Source organism: Netta rufina, assembly GCF_964035555.1.
Source record: "Netta rufina genome assembly, chromosome: 22".
Lineage (NCBI taxonomy): Eukaryota > Metazoa > Chordata > Aves > Anseriformes > Anatidae > Netta > Netta rufina.
The window spans coordinates 5,146,746-5,165,742 of record NC_140146.1 but is presented as its reverse complement, the minus strand read 5'-3'; the positions used below and the strand labels follow the sequence as shown (position 1 = coordinate 5,165,742).

At 37.5% G+C, this 18,997-nt stretch overlaps 1 protein-coding gene across 2 annotated transcripts in view; it reads right to left on the bottom strand.

Moving 5' to 3' along the window:
* Positions 1-4,140: 4,140 nt before the first annotated feature.
* The window catches only part of CLSTN1 (calsyntenin 1), a 39,053-nt gene continuing 24,196 nt past the window's right edge, over positions 4,141-18,997 (bottom strand). The window contains exons 9-19 of one of the 2 annotated variants that reach the window (XM_084300331.1): positions 17,837-17,958; positions 16,878-17,040; positions 14,779-14,829; positions 12,882-13,039; positions 12,079-12,227; positions 11,371-11,597; positions 10,796-10,966; positions 10,051-10,196; positions 8,410-8,545; positions 7,512-7,696; positions 4,141-6,793 (exon numbers count right to left, since the gene is read on the bottom strand). In XM_084300331.1, coding sequence (XP_084156457.1) covers positions 6,599-6,793; positions 7,512-7,696; positions 8,410-8,545; positions 10,051-10,196; positions 10,796-10,966; positions 11,371-11,597; positions 12,079-12,227; positions 12,882-13,039; positions 14,779-14,829; positions 16,878-17,040; positions 17,837-17,958 — 1,703 coding nt within the window. In that variant the 3' untranslated portion in view covers positions 4,141-6,598. The remainder of the gene's footprint in view (positions 6,794-7,511; positions 7,697-8,409; positions 8,546-10,050; positions 10,197-10,795; positions 10,967-11,370; positions 11,598-12,078; positions 12,228-12,881; positions 13,040-14,778; positions 14,830-16,877; positions 17,041-17,836; positions 17,959-18,997) is intronic. The other variant, XM_084300330.1, reaches the window with a different exon arrangement.

The following is an 18,997-nucleotide window of genomic DNA, read 5'->3' as shown; positions in this document are numbered from 1 at the left end:
GGGCAGGCATGAGGCAATAAAATTACTGCACAGTGAAAGGTAGGTAGATGTACTGTATCCTTAAGAACTTAAGCTTCAAATACATCTTCTAATGGAAGAGTTTAGGCTGTTGTAACATCCTTTGAAGATATTAAGTGGGCTAATGTGTCTATTTTCTTGACAATCCAGCTGAACACTGAAAAGCTATCCTATAGCTCTTATACTATAGCTGTTCTTCTAGGCCCCTACAATTACAGCTCAGAGGCTTTAACTCACTACGTGATCACTCCTTCTAGCCTGTTTCAGTGTGCAGCAAGGTAGGTCAGTCTACATCACCTCTGAAACCTACTTGGGTGAATTGTTTTACTCTGCAGTGTGACAGGGAAAAATATCCATACTATTGTATTACTATCTCTCTGCTTCAGAGGCCAAAATGTTCTGAAAGGGAACTGGAGTCCAGCTATTGTTGTCTAAAAGCTGATGCTACAAGAACAGGCTTGGGTCAGCCTATTGTGGGTTAGGTACATTTGTTTGCTTTCCTAAATCGGACTTTAGTTCCACCTCAAGCCGTTCCTGGATTTTTTTTTTTTTTCTGTTCGTAAGCCTGAAAACATTAAGATTGCATTTTGAAAATTGGCAAGTAATTGGTTGCTACATGTACCTCCTGTTGGGGTACATTAGAGCTCGTTGGCCACCTGGGCTTCCCTCTACTGCATGCATGCAGGGCGCTGGCCTACACCTACGTAATCACTAGGATACAACACTGTAATCCAGTGTCAGCTGGGACAGATGGCACCATTCTGTGCTTAAGTTATTTGGCCAGTCTGCCTTCCTGTGTAACGATAGAGGAGTGCCAGATGAGTGGGTTTAACACTGAAAAATTACTTGCAATAAGTTGCATCTCAACTCATCTTACAAATTTGTTCTCTGTTCTTTTCCAACACACATCCTGCTCTCAACTAAGGTACATGACTTTTTGTCTGTTATTAGAGCTGGGGTGCAAAGACTCTGTGTCTGTACGGGGTGGTGCAGTCAAAGAGCAAGGTGCAGCCATCTGTGCTGGTACCTACAGCTGGACAAACTGTTCCAGCCTTCTGCTCTCACTGCTGCCTACGTCTTTTTCCCAGGTGGAACCTCCTCTCCCACAAGGTGCTGTTGTTAATCATATATTTCTACTCCTGTGTCATATTTTTGTTTCCAGCTAGCGTCCTCACCTGGTGGGCAGTTCTGAGCACTGGTGTTGCAAAGGGACAGATGAACAAGAGCCACTGCTGTCCCTCTGTGCCTCATGTGAGCACAGTGAGGTGCATCAAGCAGGCTGCAGCCTATGGGTCATGCTGGAAGATAAGTGAAGTAGTCTGGTTAGTATCTGCTTCCTTTAGCAGTTCACTGAGGTGCTTTCTTTCCATTTCCCTGTGTTCTCCACATCATCATGTTCCTATGAAGGTGCTATCATTCCTACATGTTAAGGAATGACAAAGTCATTCAATTTTCAAGACATCACTAAAGCTGAATCAGATCTTTGATCGTATGCCCTTAACTAGATTGAACAGTGCTAGATATCTTTCAAGGTCCCTTCCAATCCCTAACATTCTGTGATCCTGTGAAATACAGGCATTTCGTATTGTGTTTCTTAAGTGACAAGAAATCCAAATACTATCAAACAATGGTCTACTCTCATATAAACTTAGCTTCCATGACTGGTTTGAATTATTTTTGCCTAAAGCTTACACAAAACCAGCCAGTTTCAGACAGAGGCTGAATTGAACTGTTTATTCTTAGTAGATCTACCCCTGTTATGGGGTAAATTTGATTTGATATTGTTTTTGCATCCAGCATCTAGGTACAACTCATTCTTGACTTTCAGCTCTTTTTAAAACCAGGTACTCCTGGTACTTCAAAAGAAACAAAATGATTCCAGATAATGCTGGCTAAGTCCACTGTTTTTTAAAAAGCACAAGTTCAAACATATTTTTCATAAGCTGCATAATTAAGTTAATACTGCCTTAAAGTAACTTCTACCTCTGTAGAAAGTACAAGTAGATATTATGATGTTTGGTATGCATGAAACAACTTTAATAGAAAAAAAACTTTCTTCATTGCCTTTATATACAAACAGATGATACCAGATGATGGATTAAATGTAACATTATGGCTCATTTAAGTTGTTTTACGTACTCAAGGTTTCTTTTCATGCTATGAAGTCTATTCTATACTGTTATCTCTGTATGTGGTATAAACCAGGTTGCTTCTCATACAGCACCTCTTTCCAGAAGCAGCAGTTAGACAGCAGACAACTGCTTTTAACTTGACACAATCCTCACTGATCCCCTTTCATTACACCTTTCAAATAACTGTATGTGACTGAGATTTGGCAGAACATGTCAAGATAGAATGGTATGTGCCTTTGTAATTGACCCAAATTATTTACTACACAACCCTCTCTAACAGTTTGTCAGCATATTAAGTAATATTGAAAGCCTGTTTGCAGCTACAAAAAGCAACTGTTGTGCTGTACTTTCCCTATGTTACACACCCTAGATAGCTAGAACCTAAAGCCAGGCTTCGTGTCAGCCCATAGCTATGCATTTGACTTATAACACTAGCAAATCAGCATTGGATAAACGTGTATAAACTGACCCTATCTTGACTGGAGACAGGACTCTAGAATGGCTGCTGCTTCTGGAGATTAGACTAAAAGAAGCTTCAAATGGTCTTTGACTTGTCCTCTGTGAAAGGAATACTGCCATACGGTATAAATTGCTTTCACTGATGTGGTTCTCACGTGTAGTATATTCCTCACTGTTTTCTTGAACTGAACAGCAGTTATTTGTCTCAGGTTTCAAACTAAATCTTAAAGCAGTGGATCTGTATTTGTAAATATAGTATTACAAAGCTGAACTGTTTAACAAATCCATTTGACATGTTTTTAGCTAATATTTTAAGTATTATAAGGATACTTTTCCTTTTCAGTGCCAGATTGTATTGTCTGTTGCTTCACAGGCTAAAAGGGCGTCACAAAGTAGCTGTAGGGATATGCTCATCTCCCTTACACCCAATTAAAAAATTCCAGTACCGTAAGGACTTGGACAAACGCAAGCATTTCCACGGGGCAGCAGATTACCTGCCACAACTGACAGCGAGCCTGTGCTTTCACAGGCACTTTTTTCATTAGGCCGTATCCATGGTGAGATGTCCTGTGATCACAATAGGAGGGAACATGCTACAAATCTGTAAATGTAAATGCAATTCTCTTACACTGCCATCAACTGAAAATCCAGGATCCCCTCTGTCATAGTGTAGAAAGGCAGTCTTACCTAGCAGGTTCCTTGGTCTTAGGTACTCTTGTTTGCAGGCTCGCAGCAGTTCATACCCGGTTTTATAGAAGTACAAAGCAGCAGTGGCTCATGTCATCTGTCCTTCAGTTGTACAAGTGCAATAAAACAAAGTTGTATCAGCATAAACTGCTAGAACTGAGCAATTCCAAAAGTGTTTCTCAATTCAGCACAGTTTTAGGTAAGTTTTGTAATCTAGAAAGTTGACTTACCTACAAGTACGAATGTCCATGAGTCAGCGAGTGGACTTCCTCCCTTGTACTCCACTGGAATAGCATCTTTAATGAAATTCTGATGGCTGTATTGGGTCAGCAAAGAGGTTTCTGTCTCTGATTGACAAAACAGCAGCTCACCTGATCCTTCCCAGCAAGTTGAATTGTACCGAAGATTAAAACTTAAATTACTTTGAGAAATGTTACATTTCACTGTAAATAAGTAACTTCTGATTTTATAAATATGCTCAAAGTGATGCCCCTTTCTACTTCTATTTATTTAGAGATTTTTTTTGTGATTTTTTTTTTAACTGTAAAAACAGATTGTGCTTATTCTGTTGCCTTTGAAAAAAGTATTTTTTTAAGTCAAAATGTGGTTCTGTAAAAAGAGAATGTTTACATGTTTAACTTTTCAGTTGTTTTAGGTACATGTTTTGTACATCAAAAAGTAATAATAAAAAAAAAAGATTAAATTGTACACCACAATGCCCCAGTCCTTCTGTGCTTGAAAGATCAATGAAAATAAAACTGGACTCTACTACTAGACAAACTAACACACAGTTAATACAACTTGACCCAACTTCATTCCATTCAGTAAGAAATAAATGCAAACAACCTTTAGAACCAGAAATTTATTGTAGCTTATAGACTTTCCAAACTGACCTGTTACCAATATACACATCTGAAAGTTATACCCAAAGTGGCTACAAACTGCATCAGAACGTTTACAACCTTTCAGTATTACCATTAAGTCATGATCAGTTTTAGTCTAAAATACAGCAGCTACAGTGACAGTATATGGAAGGATAAGTCTTCTACACATTAACACAGGACAACTGTCAGACATAAGTTAAAAGTTTCCCAGTTTACTTAAAACTAGCAGTTATATTACCACATAAGTAGTCAAAACCATTTCCCCATTTTAGAAATCTAAAATTTTACATTTAAAAAAAAAACAATAAAACGGTAAGCTAGTTGTGTGGGTTCTCTCCCCTGCTTCCAGGTCCATCTATTATTGTAAAAGGCACTCCACAGAGTCAAGTGTTACCACCAGATAAAACCCACCATTAGATCCCATTACATACATCAGGAGGCAAGATGTGCACTAGGTGAGAATAGGTCTGCTCTGAAAATCAAAACTATAGAACACGTTTGGATCAATCTTTATCTTTTTTTTAAATGACAACCCTTTTTCTCCCATTCCTTTCCCACCTTTTGGCTTGCTTGTTGCTCCTCTAGCAGGCTTATCCAGCGCAACATTTCCCTGCTGTGTACTGTCGGCCACTAACTAGCCTGCTATGACATGTGTGGTCTGTGCATCTAGAACACAGGCAGATTACATACAAGATCAAAAACTGAAACTTTGCTTACCGTGGTGAGGAGTGAATGGAGTCCTAGTTTCCTGTTACAAGCAAAACAAGTTACTCTTTAATCCACCTCCAAACATAAAAAAATCAAGTAAGCAGATATTCATTATTCAAGGCTCTGCATAGGACAAGTAAAGTTAAATGAATAAGACCTGCCTTACGAAAAAACTAGCACTCTCCACCATGGGGTCATAACTTACTTTTCGTACCTTTCAGTCAGTTCTTTAAAAAAGTCCTTTGCAATTCCAAGTTAGAACTTTGATTGGAAACAACCAAAATCAGCCATGACTTGGAATAATATTAATGTGATTCCCAAGGTTTTCTGGTTGGATAATTTATGCTATAGTTTCACCAGCAGGAAAACACAATTACTAAGTGTAAACGAAGTCTTAATACACCAACAGTCCAAGTTACTGTACAAGGAGCTACAGGGAATGAGCAGGAGTGTGGTTAATAGAAATGGTATCAGCTATGCCCCAAACCCTCCCATTCCCAAATGCAAAAAAATGAACAGTCAAATAAACTAAAAACCTATCTATGTAGACTGGTAGCCAAGGTGCGCAGGTACACAGGTCTCAGGCTTTCCAGCTTCAATTACCAATGTAACAATCAATCAACTAAACAAACAATCTGTCCTGCCAGCAAGATGAACAGACCATCATTGTACTACAGGCAGCCTCACTGTAATTAGTAGGTGCTGTGGCAGCACACCACAGCACCAGCACACTCATTTGTCCACCATCCAAGTAGTGTTTTTCTCCCAATAACTTAAACAGCCCTTATGCTAAAACTTTACCAGAAAAAATAAAATAAAATAAACCCAACAAACTGTATTAGGCAGGGCAGTTGGGCAGTTGAACCTCTGCACAGGTTCCAAAGAGCCTTTACAGTTTCTCATAAGCTTGTCTGTTCCCTCTGCAAAAACAAAGGATTGGAGGAAAAAAAAGAAAAATAAAAAAGAAAAACCAGAGTGGGGCATGAGTGAACACGGCAGCCAAGGCCAATGACACTGTTTTACTGAAACATCTACACTAGAAAACTGTGCCCGTGCTCCTGCTGCAGTAGTATGAGACTTGTATTACTTCATGCTTCATGATTTTTTTTACTTTAGCATGTTTTATACCCCAATCCCTGTTTTCACTACCACAAATGACATAATTACATAATTCCAATATATTTACAAAATATTAAAAAGTCTGTTAATCTTCTACATATTAACCTCATTCTGCCACTTTACACATGCACTAATTTGGGAAAAAAATTAAAAGAAATCAACAGGCTGAAATGATCAGCTTTACCCTTTGTCAACAAGCAATCTTTGTATCTTTCAGAAAGACAAAAGAGAACAAAGCCATATTTGTTTCACAGAGCAAAAAAAGTTCAGAAATTCATGTGCAATGGCTACAGATCTGCAGAGTCACTTAGCTGAGATGACATGAAGAGAAAGTGCAAGGTGGTTCCTCACATAGTGTAAAAAAATCCAGTCACTGAGGCATGGCTGAGGGAAAAGAGGTGCTAACTACAATTCTAGGAACAGCATCAGGAACTAGCCGACATAACACAAACACTGGGATGTGTGTTGGTTGAATCTACTGGCCAGAATGATTTTTTTTTTTTTTTTAACACCATGAATCCTTGGGAACAATGGAGTGTATTACACTGGAGTCTTCTAGAGCAGAAACAAAGACAAAGGGAACAGCTAGAATCAATAACTGAGGGTAGAGTCATCCCATTCCAGCTGTTGCTGTCTATTAACATTCTGTTGGTCCTCCTCCTGCTCTCCTTCCTCTTCCTCACTACTTTCAGACTCTGCACTAGTGATGTCATCTTCTTCTCCATCTTCGCTTTCTTCCTCCTCCTCTTCCTCTTCTTCTTCACTGCTGTGTTGGTCCTCATAAGTCTGTTAAAATAGAAATTAGCTGTTGATATCATACTAGCCAAAATTCCCTTTATTCTTTTGGATTGGGCACAGAGTACTCTTACTGAGAAAGAGCTATTAATTTATTACTGATTTTAGAAGTTCAACAGTAATCAGGCAACCAGAAAACAAAGCTTAAACTCTCACTAAAATAGCTCTTCTTGTTTCGTAACATTTCTATCAATCCTGTCAATCCAACCAAACTAATTCATAAGTATGATCCAGTACTTCAAATTCTACTGGAGAAAGACCTTTCAAGTAAGGTAACACAAATAACATTAAGGTTGTACATCTTTCTTGTTTCTGATTTTCCAAAATTTCAGACATTAAACACAGCAGCCAGAAATGTCCTAAATACAGACAATGTTTCAACAATAACTTTTTGCAACTTTGGGAAAAAAGCTGATTGTCACTAAGGTAGAGTGCAGCATGATAAACACTAGCACTGAACACTGAACTGTAAAGCCTGATTCAAGTGATTCTTGCCCAATTGTGTATCACAAAGCTACAGCCCATGCAAAATCCTAAACGTAACTGCTCTTGGGATTTGTCACTTTTGGGCATCTATTAAAAACTCAGTGTCTGTTCTCTCTGTGTTCTATGGTTGTTTTTGCTCTACTACTCTGTCTGTGTACAGTCATACCGGTTACAGCTGAAAGAGGAATTTTTTGTGAGGTGCTGAGACACCAGTCTGATTTACCTCCATAGGGTTCACAGTGATGGTCAAAGCAGAGTCATCCCAGTCCATCTCATTTTCCTTTCCAGTGTCCTGGTCACGCATCGTTCTCTGATGTGCAGCTCGGATTCGGAACACTCCCAGAATAATCATAAAAACCAGGAAACTCACACAAACTACGATCACAACAGTGGCTGTGCTTGGAACAACTGCAACAAGAAAATGAAAGGAGTTTCTTAGCTGATACTGATAAACAACTTTTATGTAAAGCTAATAACTAATCCTCTGTTCCCATCATCTGCAAGAGGGAAATGGCATTATAAAAATATTGTAGGTAGCTACACAGAGACAGTTTGTATAAGGCCACTAAAAAAGTCAGTGGGAGATCCAAAACTAAAACTTAGTTCCTAAGTATAATTACATCAATCTGAAGGACTGACAACACATGGAAAGCAGATCCCACCACACAGACTCCTCTCTAATACACTTTCCTTCCTCTAACATCCTACCCCCATGTCAAATTTATGTAATTAAAATAAAAAGGGCAGACACCACGACTCATCAAGGGAATAACACTGCAATTCTTTCCCTATGCCATTCACAAGAAATATTGTCCCAGTTCCTTACAGCCCTTTATCTAGGTCTTATAGTCCCTGCCAAGAACAGTACACCTCCCATTTTCCAATGCACACACACCAGCAGAAAGTTTCCCTGCTGGCAGGAAAAGATATTTCATAGATCTGTAGCAATCTGCTCCTCCTTGTCCAGGCAACAGCAGAATGAGATCAAGATGCTGCTTAAATTTATTAGTCCATCACATTGGGTTAACTGGGAAAAAATAATCTTGGTGCAGCAAGAAGCCTCTGTGACAGTTTAACAACAGAAAAAAATAATCTGAACTTCAGTGACTGAGAATCCTTACCTGAAAATGGATGAGGGTTAGCTAGGTTGTGACCAGAGAGATCAACAAACGTGTGATGCACTGGATGAACAAATTGTGGTTGCGCAGCTATGTGATTAGCATGTTCAATGGGGTTAGCTGTGTGGATAACGTTCACCTAGGTACAACAGGAAATTGTTAAACCCCCAGAAATACAAGAGTTTACCTCTCAAGAGGCAGAAAGAAAAAAAGGAGAAAAAAAAAAACACACAGAACAATTTCCCATTGTAATCATCCCATTCTCATTCAGCATAGCAATGGTTTGTCTCTGGGGACAATTATCCCAACCAGCAATTCCTCCTATGTTATAGTTTCTTGTCACATAACCTTTCGTTTTTCCATCTCTCTAATCTATGTAAGTTAGTCTTGTGAGCTTTTGTACAGACACCAGTATTTCAGAATAAAACAGGTAAAGCCAGTTCATTATCAAATTTGGTAGCTAGCCATTTTAATCCTGACAAAACAGTATATAAAAAGGTATGAAATAATAATTACATTTCTTCATTCCCTTCTATTCTGCTGTTTATCTTCAGCTAACAGCAAAGACAAAATCCATATTACAGAACAAAGGTTAAGAAAAAATTGCTCTTTACAGTTTAACCCAAGCTTAGCATAGCTGGCATTTAAGTACAACTGCAAGCTTGCCCTCACAAAGAGTATTTCATTCTTCCTTGCCAAACAAGCAGAGCTAAATATACCTCTCCTGTGGCAGAACATTGTGATATAGGTTACCTGAGCAGCTGCACAACAGGAAGAGAGCAAGTTCAGTACAGAAAAAGGAAAGCATTTGCTTTTAATAGTTTGGTAAGATCCCAACTCAAGCTCACAGAATTTCCTCAGGAAACAAAATCACATTACTTAGTTAAGAAAATTTCTATTCTGTAACACGAGAGGCTCTGCAGCCTTCCTTCCCAGCCCCTAATATCCACCCAGCTAGTGGTAAATACAACTGTTACCTTTACTGTCACCCTTTTCATCAGCTTTAAAATGTAGAAATTCAAACTTATAGATAAAAGATGCAGGCGTACATGACAGTTCCACTCAATTAAAATAACTTCATGTTCCAGCAGCTGAGATTTTAGTGTCTACTATGTTACATTCTGCTGTACTTCCATATATTTGATATAAGCATACTGAGTAATATTTAACCTGTATTCTACTGCAGAAGAAATGCAATTTTAGCCTGTCTAGGCTTTTACATCAGTACTTAGTATCAGTCAGTGTTCTAAGGATCACACAAGCAAAACAGGTAAAGGGTCCAGCAAGCTCATTTGCAGAATCATGTAAGTTATACATTAAAGCTACTCAAGTCACTGGTCAGTATAGCACCACTATTAGCAGTTTAATTGCTTTTTCTTAAATTTATATGCTGTCTTTGTAATTCAATGCTTTTGCCTTCACAATTCCATTAGCTACTACACAAGTTTCACCTCTGTTTAAGCACCCTTATTTAAATGTATGACTGAGAACACACATATGAAATACTGCCTAAGATGTGCAAGTTTACTAATATTTACAGAAAAAAAAAAAAGATCAATAATCTATTAGCTGAGGCACCAGCTATCACCCACCTACCCACCCAGAGTTGGAAACCTTCTGGAGTGATCAGAATAGCTCACATACCTCCACTTTAAATTCATTGCTGACATAGCGCCCGTTAAGCTCAGAACAAACTAATTTGAACTTTCTGTCAAAGAGAGAAACTGTGTGCCAGTTTCTGTAGCGTATCAAATGCAAAACTTCCTCATAACTAGCCATTGTATCCACCCCTGCGGAGAGAAATAAGTAAAACAATTACTTTGCAAAAGACTAGGGCAGCATCATATACTCCACAAACTTCACTCCTTTTCTTTAAGCAAGTTTTCTCAGCTGATAGATTTTCAGTCAGCAGAATAAAAAGAAACACCATTATGACAGACATGCACACGTGGCTTGACTAAAATTTTGTGTTTACTTTGAGATAAAAGCCTAGACCCACATTATCTTTAAAGGTGTCTTTTCTTCTGCGTGTGTAATTTGTTCTAAATATGAAATAGAAAGGAATGACACATGCTCCAAGGCACCACGTTACCTGTGCAAGAAGCAAGCCTCGTCTAGGGGGCAGAGTGTACTTCATTTCCACAGTTGAAAAGTGACTTGTAATTTAGGACACAAGAGAATAGAAAGGAGGTTCTAGAATGACGTTATTTCCTAGAACCACAGATTTCCACAAAATATAGTGGGAACACCTCAGAGCCTGAAATTCTAGTCAAAAATCAAAATATTTGGAGTAAGGTGTTACAAACCATCTATCAAGCACACAGCTCCTCTTATCACTGATTTCAGACCCTTCAGACCCAGTTGCATGAGAAGAAGTACTAAGCCCTACCTGTGATGATCATGCCAAGGTTGGAACTACTCATCTCAATGCCCTTCTGCTGTAATCGTGTCATGTCAATCTCCAGGCTTTCTTGTTCCTGATTTAGTTCCTCTCCCATCACTGTCACCTCACATGTATCCAGGTTATGCATGATCTCTTCAGATACCAAAGACTCTTGAACTAAGAAGTAAAGAAAAGTCCAAAGAGATAAGCAGAAACAAAGGTGAAGTAGACAAGAGCCCAAGAACCATAAAATATCCCATGCAAACAGAACTCTTCTTTCAAATCAGATATTAAGACCTGGGTCTGAAGTACAGAGACCAAGGATTCAAGATGTAACGATAAAACAAACAAGCTTTTGGGATTGTTTACATGAAGATAATGGCCTAGGCTTACTACCATTTCCAAACAAATTTCTATTAGCCCAGAGCAAAGTAACTACACAAGTGATATACATCTTAGTTTCCCCTACTAGATTCTGTACCATGAGAGAAATCCATGTTTCTTTGCAAAAGAAAGATCCTCCAACATGATCATTGAATGGAGTAAGGGTAGGCAACAGTCTTAAACAGAAATTACGTTACCTGTAGGATCTTCATCTCCGTCTCCCTCGGGCTCCACCTCCCGTGTAATGGTGCTTATTATGCGAAGCTCAGGAAAGAGGGAAATACCCTCAGAACTTTCAAACTCTGAAGCAGATCGGGCAAAATGGTTGATGCCACTAAGGCTGATTTTTGGTTCCTCTGGCTGCAAGACCATCACATAGCCCTCCACAGACGGAATGGAGACGCAGGCCTCTTCATTGAAACATCTGTGAGACACAGAAGCAGTTTTGCAGTCTAGGTAGCTATTTGAGAGGGAGCCACAATTACGCAGAGTAATTGCCTTATAAATTAAAAAAGCTCTGTCTCAGACCCAAGAGTCTTAGATAAATTCATCAACTGCGTTGGAAGAATTTCCCAGCAAGGGAACAACCTTACAATTAATTCTTACTTACATTTAACATTTTGCCCCATTTTCTCTGCTATGACTAACAGCCACAGATAACAACTTTAATGACGCCTGTGATACTGGAGATTCCTCACTGTGTACCCTTGCAACAATAAATCTCCTTACACATTCCTTACTGCAGGCTCAGGAAGAAAACAGAATTCGGAACAGATGCCCATATTCTAATGTGTGAGGGTTACATACAGCAATACTCTTGTGTATCATAACTTGAGATATATGAACATTTTTCCAGGTTTCACTACCGTAATACACAGACACATTATTTCAGCACTAGGACGTACTTGACAGCACTGGTGATTTTAAGCCTCCGGATTCCAGGTGTTGGGAATTGGCGAGAATTCAGATAGGAAATGTGTTGCATGGCCTTATCAACCCTGTCTATATCATCCCCTTCTAAGGTCAGTGTTGACTGACTTGGGTTCATGTGGATCTGAAATAACAGGGAAAAATAATAAAAAAGAATATAAATAGTAACACGATAAGGTAACCAAAACCACAAGTTCAGCACTGCTTAGCCAGGTAAATGCTAGCATAATAACATCCGTATTCAAAGCAATGAGGCCATTATTTACTGGCCTTGTGCTTTACAGTTTGATTTCCCTATTCACTTCCTTATTCAAGTCAAATATGCTTAGTATTTGGTTCTTCAAAAAGAAATCTAGACACTTATTGTAGTTCTGATGTGAAGTAATGTGAAAAAGAAACAGCTAATATAAAAGAGAAATTTATCTGTTCTTACAACTATGCTACTAAAAAATAAAACACAGAAGTTAGGTTAATTCTACTAAGCTGCTCGTTGAGAATCTCTATCTTTTATTAAGACAATCTGGTATAGCTGGTAAATCAGAGAGGCTTTCAAATATGGAATTTTTCCTCCAAAGGAGAGAACACAGTAACTTATATTCTTAAACTCCACTATGCCCATACCAGAAAGATTTGCTATTTTTCATGTAATTTTAATGCAAAATGTCACAATAGATTAGTTTGTTTTATTTGGGACCCCTCTAATAACTACAATCAAAACTTGAATCTATTTATCAGTACAGTAATATACGTGCTTGCATTTATTCATAGGGAACTTTACCTTCACGCCTTTGCCAATACCATCAGCTATTTGCAAATCCAGTCCTTCTTTGCAGGTATATAGGCAATCTATCACTTTCTTGTTTTCCAGTTTACCAGAACGAATCATCAAACCTGCCAGATTGCCTCGGAAGAACTGAGCCATGCGGAGTTCACCACCTTCATAAAGGAAGGAAGGAAAAATCTTAAACATCTTGATTTTATTTATTTTACCTTTTTCTCTTGTAAAACAACAAAGATGCTTTGTGGCTCCACAATGTATTATAGACATGCAGGTTAGTTTTCATCCATTCGGGGTGTTAACCTTGTGATTATGTTCAAGCACAAAGAAAGAATTAAGCAGTTCACCATGCATGGCCTCCAAAACAGGAAGGTGTGGCCATCCTGAACTGTGAAACTAAGGCTACTTTTCCATAAAAAAAGTATCTTATGCCCATACAGCGAGGTGGTGTTCTTCAGATATGAAAGACAAAACCAGTGAGATGAACAGAATCCTGAATCCTCGCAATGAGTTAACAGCTTCTCTACAAAACCAGCAGTCTATCAGGATAGAAGACAACAGCATCAATCATCTAGATGTTAGTTACCTCAATCTAAGCCAATCATTTCAGGCCCTCTTTACACTCAAACGAGAGAAATAAACTTCACAAAGTGATACAGCTCTTCCTGTGAAAGACATCCAAGAGTTAACTGGTCCCCTCTAAAAGTGCCTACTTCTCTGCATGGACAGAAGTGAGGAGTTTTAAACTCAAGTAATTTGTGTTTTAGACATTTGAATTAAGCCTTATGAATTGCAACCCAGAGATTTTTTGAAGATGACACCAAATGATCACCTAGTGAGCTTATTAATGGGGCCAGAAAATACCACCTGGAAATTAGTATTTCATGGTCATCACTTAATAAGCTAACAGATTCTAATAAAGGTATCTAAGCTTGTTTTAAAGATTCTATGTGATGAAAGATCCTTGACACAACTCGATGCAAGTTTTCAGTAGTTAATTGTCCTGTTATAAATGATATCATTTCCAATTTAGACTTGTACAGTTCCAGAATCTAGCCCCTGGATTCTGTTACATCCTTGCCAGACTAAAACACAATGCACAGCTGAAAACCTCTTCTCAATCTTATGTAGACCATTTCAGAAATTCTTAAACTACACATAACAAGTACGTAACTTGAACATACTTTTAGAAATATATGCTTATTTCATTGTTCCAACTCAAGACACAAAATCCACTGAGCTATCAACTGTAAATGTTTGAGAAAATAAAACCCTGTAGCCAACCAGGAATACCTGGGAGCCAAAGCCTTTATGCCTACTCACTAACTTGAACTTTATACCATTTTTTTCATCAAATGAGTATCCAACCCACTCTAAGTTACAGCCTGTCTTTGAGTTAAATATGAGCAACCTGTTCTAAATATGGAATCACTTCTCCTTGGAGCGGGGAGCAGGACCATCCATCCAGACGTCCTTTCCTACCTACTGAATGATTCTGTGCTATGCATACACACACCTTCATACATGTATGTATATATGCATATATACACACATATAGGATGAGGTATTTTTATGTTTTAACCAAACTGGATGAAAGAGATCATAGCTATTATTTTGCACCAGCAACTTATTTTACACCACTTCACTGCAATCACAATGGTTGCAAATTTATACATGGATGTGCAATTGGTTGCAAAAAAAAAAAAAAAAAGAAAAAAAAAAGAAAAAAATCAGTTGGTGAAGCTCTGGAAATAAAGGCACAATGAAGAAACAAGCCTAGGAGAGGATTATGTGAAGGTCAATGGCCCGAATGCAATGCCTGCATTTCATGCTGCGTGTGAGATGAAGCAATGTCTTGGCTTAAAAATGAAAACAGTAGGGAAAAAACTCCAGCAACCTGCAGAGGTCTCGGGCACAGTTTCATTGTCATTTTCATTTTCTGTATATTCTGTAGAAAAGCAAGACAAAGAATAGGACAATAGGGAAGGGACCAGGTCGTTACCATTTGTCAAATTCTCTCTTAGGTCACAGAAAATAGATACCACTACTTGCCCCCAAAAGCATGCTTATACTCTACCCGGCTTCTCAAGGATTATGAGTTCTCTGAAGACTGCAATTCAGGGAAGAAGCATTACTAAGCTATTACAAGAACAAACATTCATGACAAGACAAATCTGAAGAGCCCCATACACAAGACACAGTAAAAATGGTCACACTGGAGAACACTAACTACAAATACCCAGTCTCACACAAACCACTATTTGTAATAAGAGGCAGGTCTGTCAGCTGGCTTATTTTTTCCCCTCTCCCTAAAGCAGAAATTAAGGTGAGATCCAGCCTGTACCAGTAGACCACTTGATAGTATTGAATGTTCATCAAAAGAAGCTATTAGTGACACAAATTTCTTATCATAATAATAGTAACATATATATCAAGTGATCCATTTGTGAAATGGAAGTGTGTTAAATAAGAAAAAAAAAAGAAAAAAAGCTTTTAATCTTCTTTAAGAAGCTTACATATTTTTTTCAAAAATCACAGAATCTCTCCCTCCTTTGGCATAACTGTTTTTCCTTCTGTGCTTTAATTGCCTAAAAATCAGACTGGTAGACTTTTTAAAAAGGTAGCACCAAGTTCTTGTATTCCAGACTTTTAATGCTCCTATTTCAGTATGCTGTTATTAAAAAGTAAATTAACATCACAAGAAATTAAAGAATCATATAATGTTGCTAATGTGAAAGCACAGAAGTTTGTAGACTAAATGCTTTTGTTTGGATACAGCGCATGTACAGAAGCCATTACACCATCTATATGCTCAGCTGGAACAGAGTTTCCAAGCTGTAGTTTCTTGAAAACCAGCAAGTATAGCTTCCCTTTGAACTAGAATAGATAGCTGGAAAGTCACAAACAGAATATGAGATGAATAATGGAGAAAATAATTAATTGACTCAAAGGGATAACAGAATGAATTTTAACACTAAATTAAGAAATGCTGGAAGACAGTGAACTTCCCACAAAATAGTAAGTTTGACGGAGAGGATATTTTGATAATTTAACCTTCATTCATACTTCAAACCCTTAAAACTCAAAGAGAAAAGAGACATCATGACAAAAAACCTGTGAAGTTGACATAAATGTCCCCAAACTTCCCATTTGTCATTCACTCACAAGCTAATTCTATGTATTATTGCAGACTGCAACTACAGTCCACATTCTGAACTACAATAAAGCACGAATGATTTAGCACTGTTCTCTCTGTGACCCAAAAGATCAGCTTTCTATCACCTAGAAGGTAATTAAATCAGTGAGCAAAACATTTGAGTTCAGGACGAGCTCTGTTACAGAAATCTCTGGTACCAATGTACTCTGATTAGCCACCAATATTCCATGTTCAGATGCTTTTTTTTTTTCCCCACAAGCTTTGAAGAATAGTTTCATGAGTATTAGAGAATATGACACAGCACTTTACAGCTTGCAGAATATTGTGGTTTAACCATAGACTTTGTATAATAAAGCAGATGCTTCTTACGTTTGTAAGCAGAAAATACCTGAGACACCATCACTGTGCTGCTTAGCTAAATTGTCTGCTGGCCGTATTTCGATTTATGAGAACACTTTCTAAAATAGGGCTTTCAACCTACTTGAAATTAGTGTTCTACATAGTAATATGAAGTATAAGATGTACTCTTACAACTGTTATTAAAATTAAGCTATCTATATTCTCAGTTACCACAAAAATCACTTTGATGGAATACCACTTGGTGAGTGGCCCTGTATTTCATACACACCTGCAGCCAATAAGCAAAAAAAAATCATGGAAAAAATGGCTAAGAGTAGAAATATGTGATATTAGTTAGGACCAAAAATAATCTGCATAAGACATAACAAGTCATCTTTAATGCATTAAAAAGATTAGCTATGTACTACTAGACTAACCGCAAAGATTTTGTTTAAAAAAATAAAAGTTAAATAAACGTCTTAACAACTGTAAATAGTCACCTTGCCAACATGCTCCGACTACTAGCTGAGTTTCTATTTTTGAAGGATGAAGTGGATAATCTTCAGTCACTGGGAAAGGATCATACGAAACACCATCTACATAAAGAGTTACCGCAGGAAATTCAACGTTGAGGACATAATGATGCCATTCTTTGTCACACACCTGAACAAAAAAGTTTTTAAAATTGCTTTAATCTTTAAAAAAACATTGCATTTGAATAACTTGATCTGACGCATATTTTGCATATATATATATATGTAGACATATTGACAAACTATAAACTTGTATAGGCATACTTCATGTTTCACACATATGGAACAACAGAAAAAAGCAGAGCAACCACAGGTTTATAAATAGTTTCTTCTCTTCTATAGCCAATATAGGAAGCTGCATGTATTTCCATTCCTTCAATTTTTATAGGATCTAAATATTAACCATGTATTTAAATTTAAAAAAATACATATCCACATGTTAGCACATTTATAAATAGTGTTATAATACAACGTTACTTGTCAAATGATCTGTTTTTGCTGAGGGGGATTGTTTACAGAAAAATGTGACCATTTTGAATATAATAAAGCTTTCCACAACAATTATTTATACTGAAAGTCAGTTACTTTTTGGAAAGCAATAATCTTTCCCCACAGATATATATGGACATTTTACCACTAAAGCAGTACATGTTGCCGTGTATACAAAATTCTAGGATACAGTGAGCTATGTTAGAATGTAACTTTGGTCAAGTAACTGAGCAGATCCATTGGGCCGGAAAAGCACACAAAATACGTAGTCCCTCCCGTTTCATTCTTCACAATCATAAATTAGGTTCTATAAAGCTTGGTATAAGGAGTCCGGAATTGCAAAAAGTATTTAATAATCATTATATTATCAAGGAGTTTAGGCTCCAGTGTTTTTCACCACATTCTAACACATTACCAACTGTCCCTTCCAAACTTACTTGGTTCAGTTTCCAATGAAATTCAGCAGGCTTGTATGTTTTTCCCTCTGAAGGATCTTGGCGGAAGAGGAAAACAAGTCGGCAGTTGTGTACGTACAGTGCGTAGTGGTGTCGGTTCATATCTGCAGAAGAGGTACAATTAGTATTATTTTTTTCTGTAAGCATCAGGAACACCAAAAAACTCACCCCTTCTGAAATTCCATATGTAAATGCCCAGTAATTGATAGGAAAAACAAACGTAGAAGCAAATCAGACATGAAGAATAAGAAACATCTATAGCAGTAGTTCAGAGAAACATTCTTGAACAGACCAAGAATAAAACACAGAAAAAACAATAGACATCTATCTTGAAATCCAATCTGAACCAAGGCCTAGGACTGAAAACTGACAGGGATAAACCCCCTGAAAAAAAAAGAAAAAGAAAAAAAGAGAGCTCTATTTACAAACAGAAAAAACTTTTTGTTACAAATAAGCATCTTCTACCACATCTAATTACAGTTTTGGAACACATATACATGATGGCAGCTCAACAGACTTTTTCTTAAGTGTAAAGCATATCATGTAAAACTTAAAATAAATAGAAAGGTGAGAAGCTAGAAAATCAAGTAAGAATAAGGAAAGGAAAGGAAACATTTTAGCTACATCATCCATACCATGGCATGGATACCTCAAGAAATGGAACGAAAAAGTACCAAAACCATACCAATCTTTCACTCTGACATCATTAAACTTAACTGTATTGTTGCAGTGCAATTTGTTCAGAATTATCTCTCTCCAACAAACCTAGTTCTAGACTTTCAGTATTGCATAATATACCATTGAAATCAAGGCAGATTATATTTCTAATACCAGAAACTATCTGTTGCAACTATTATATGGTTAGGTCACACCGAGGAACAAGAAAACTTGGTTTGAAGGTCTACTTCCCACGTATGTTAGAACACGAAAAGCTGTATTTAAATTTGCCTTTTTTCTCCAGTTCACTCCTTTTCATTAATCCAAAGTTTTGGGTTTTGAATAATGAGAATGGGTGAAGGTAGTGAAAAGAGGAGAATTATTTGCACCTGGTTCTGAATGACAGTGACTTTTCTCCTGTTAAAAGGAATAGTTTTAGGATATTACAGATACTGTTAAATCTTTCTTATCTTTAAATACAATTTA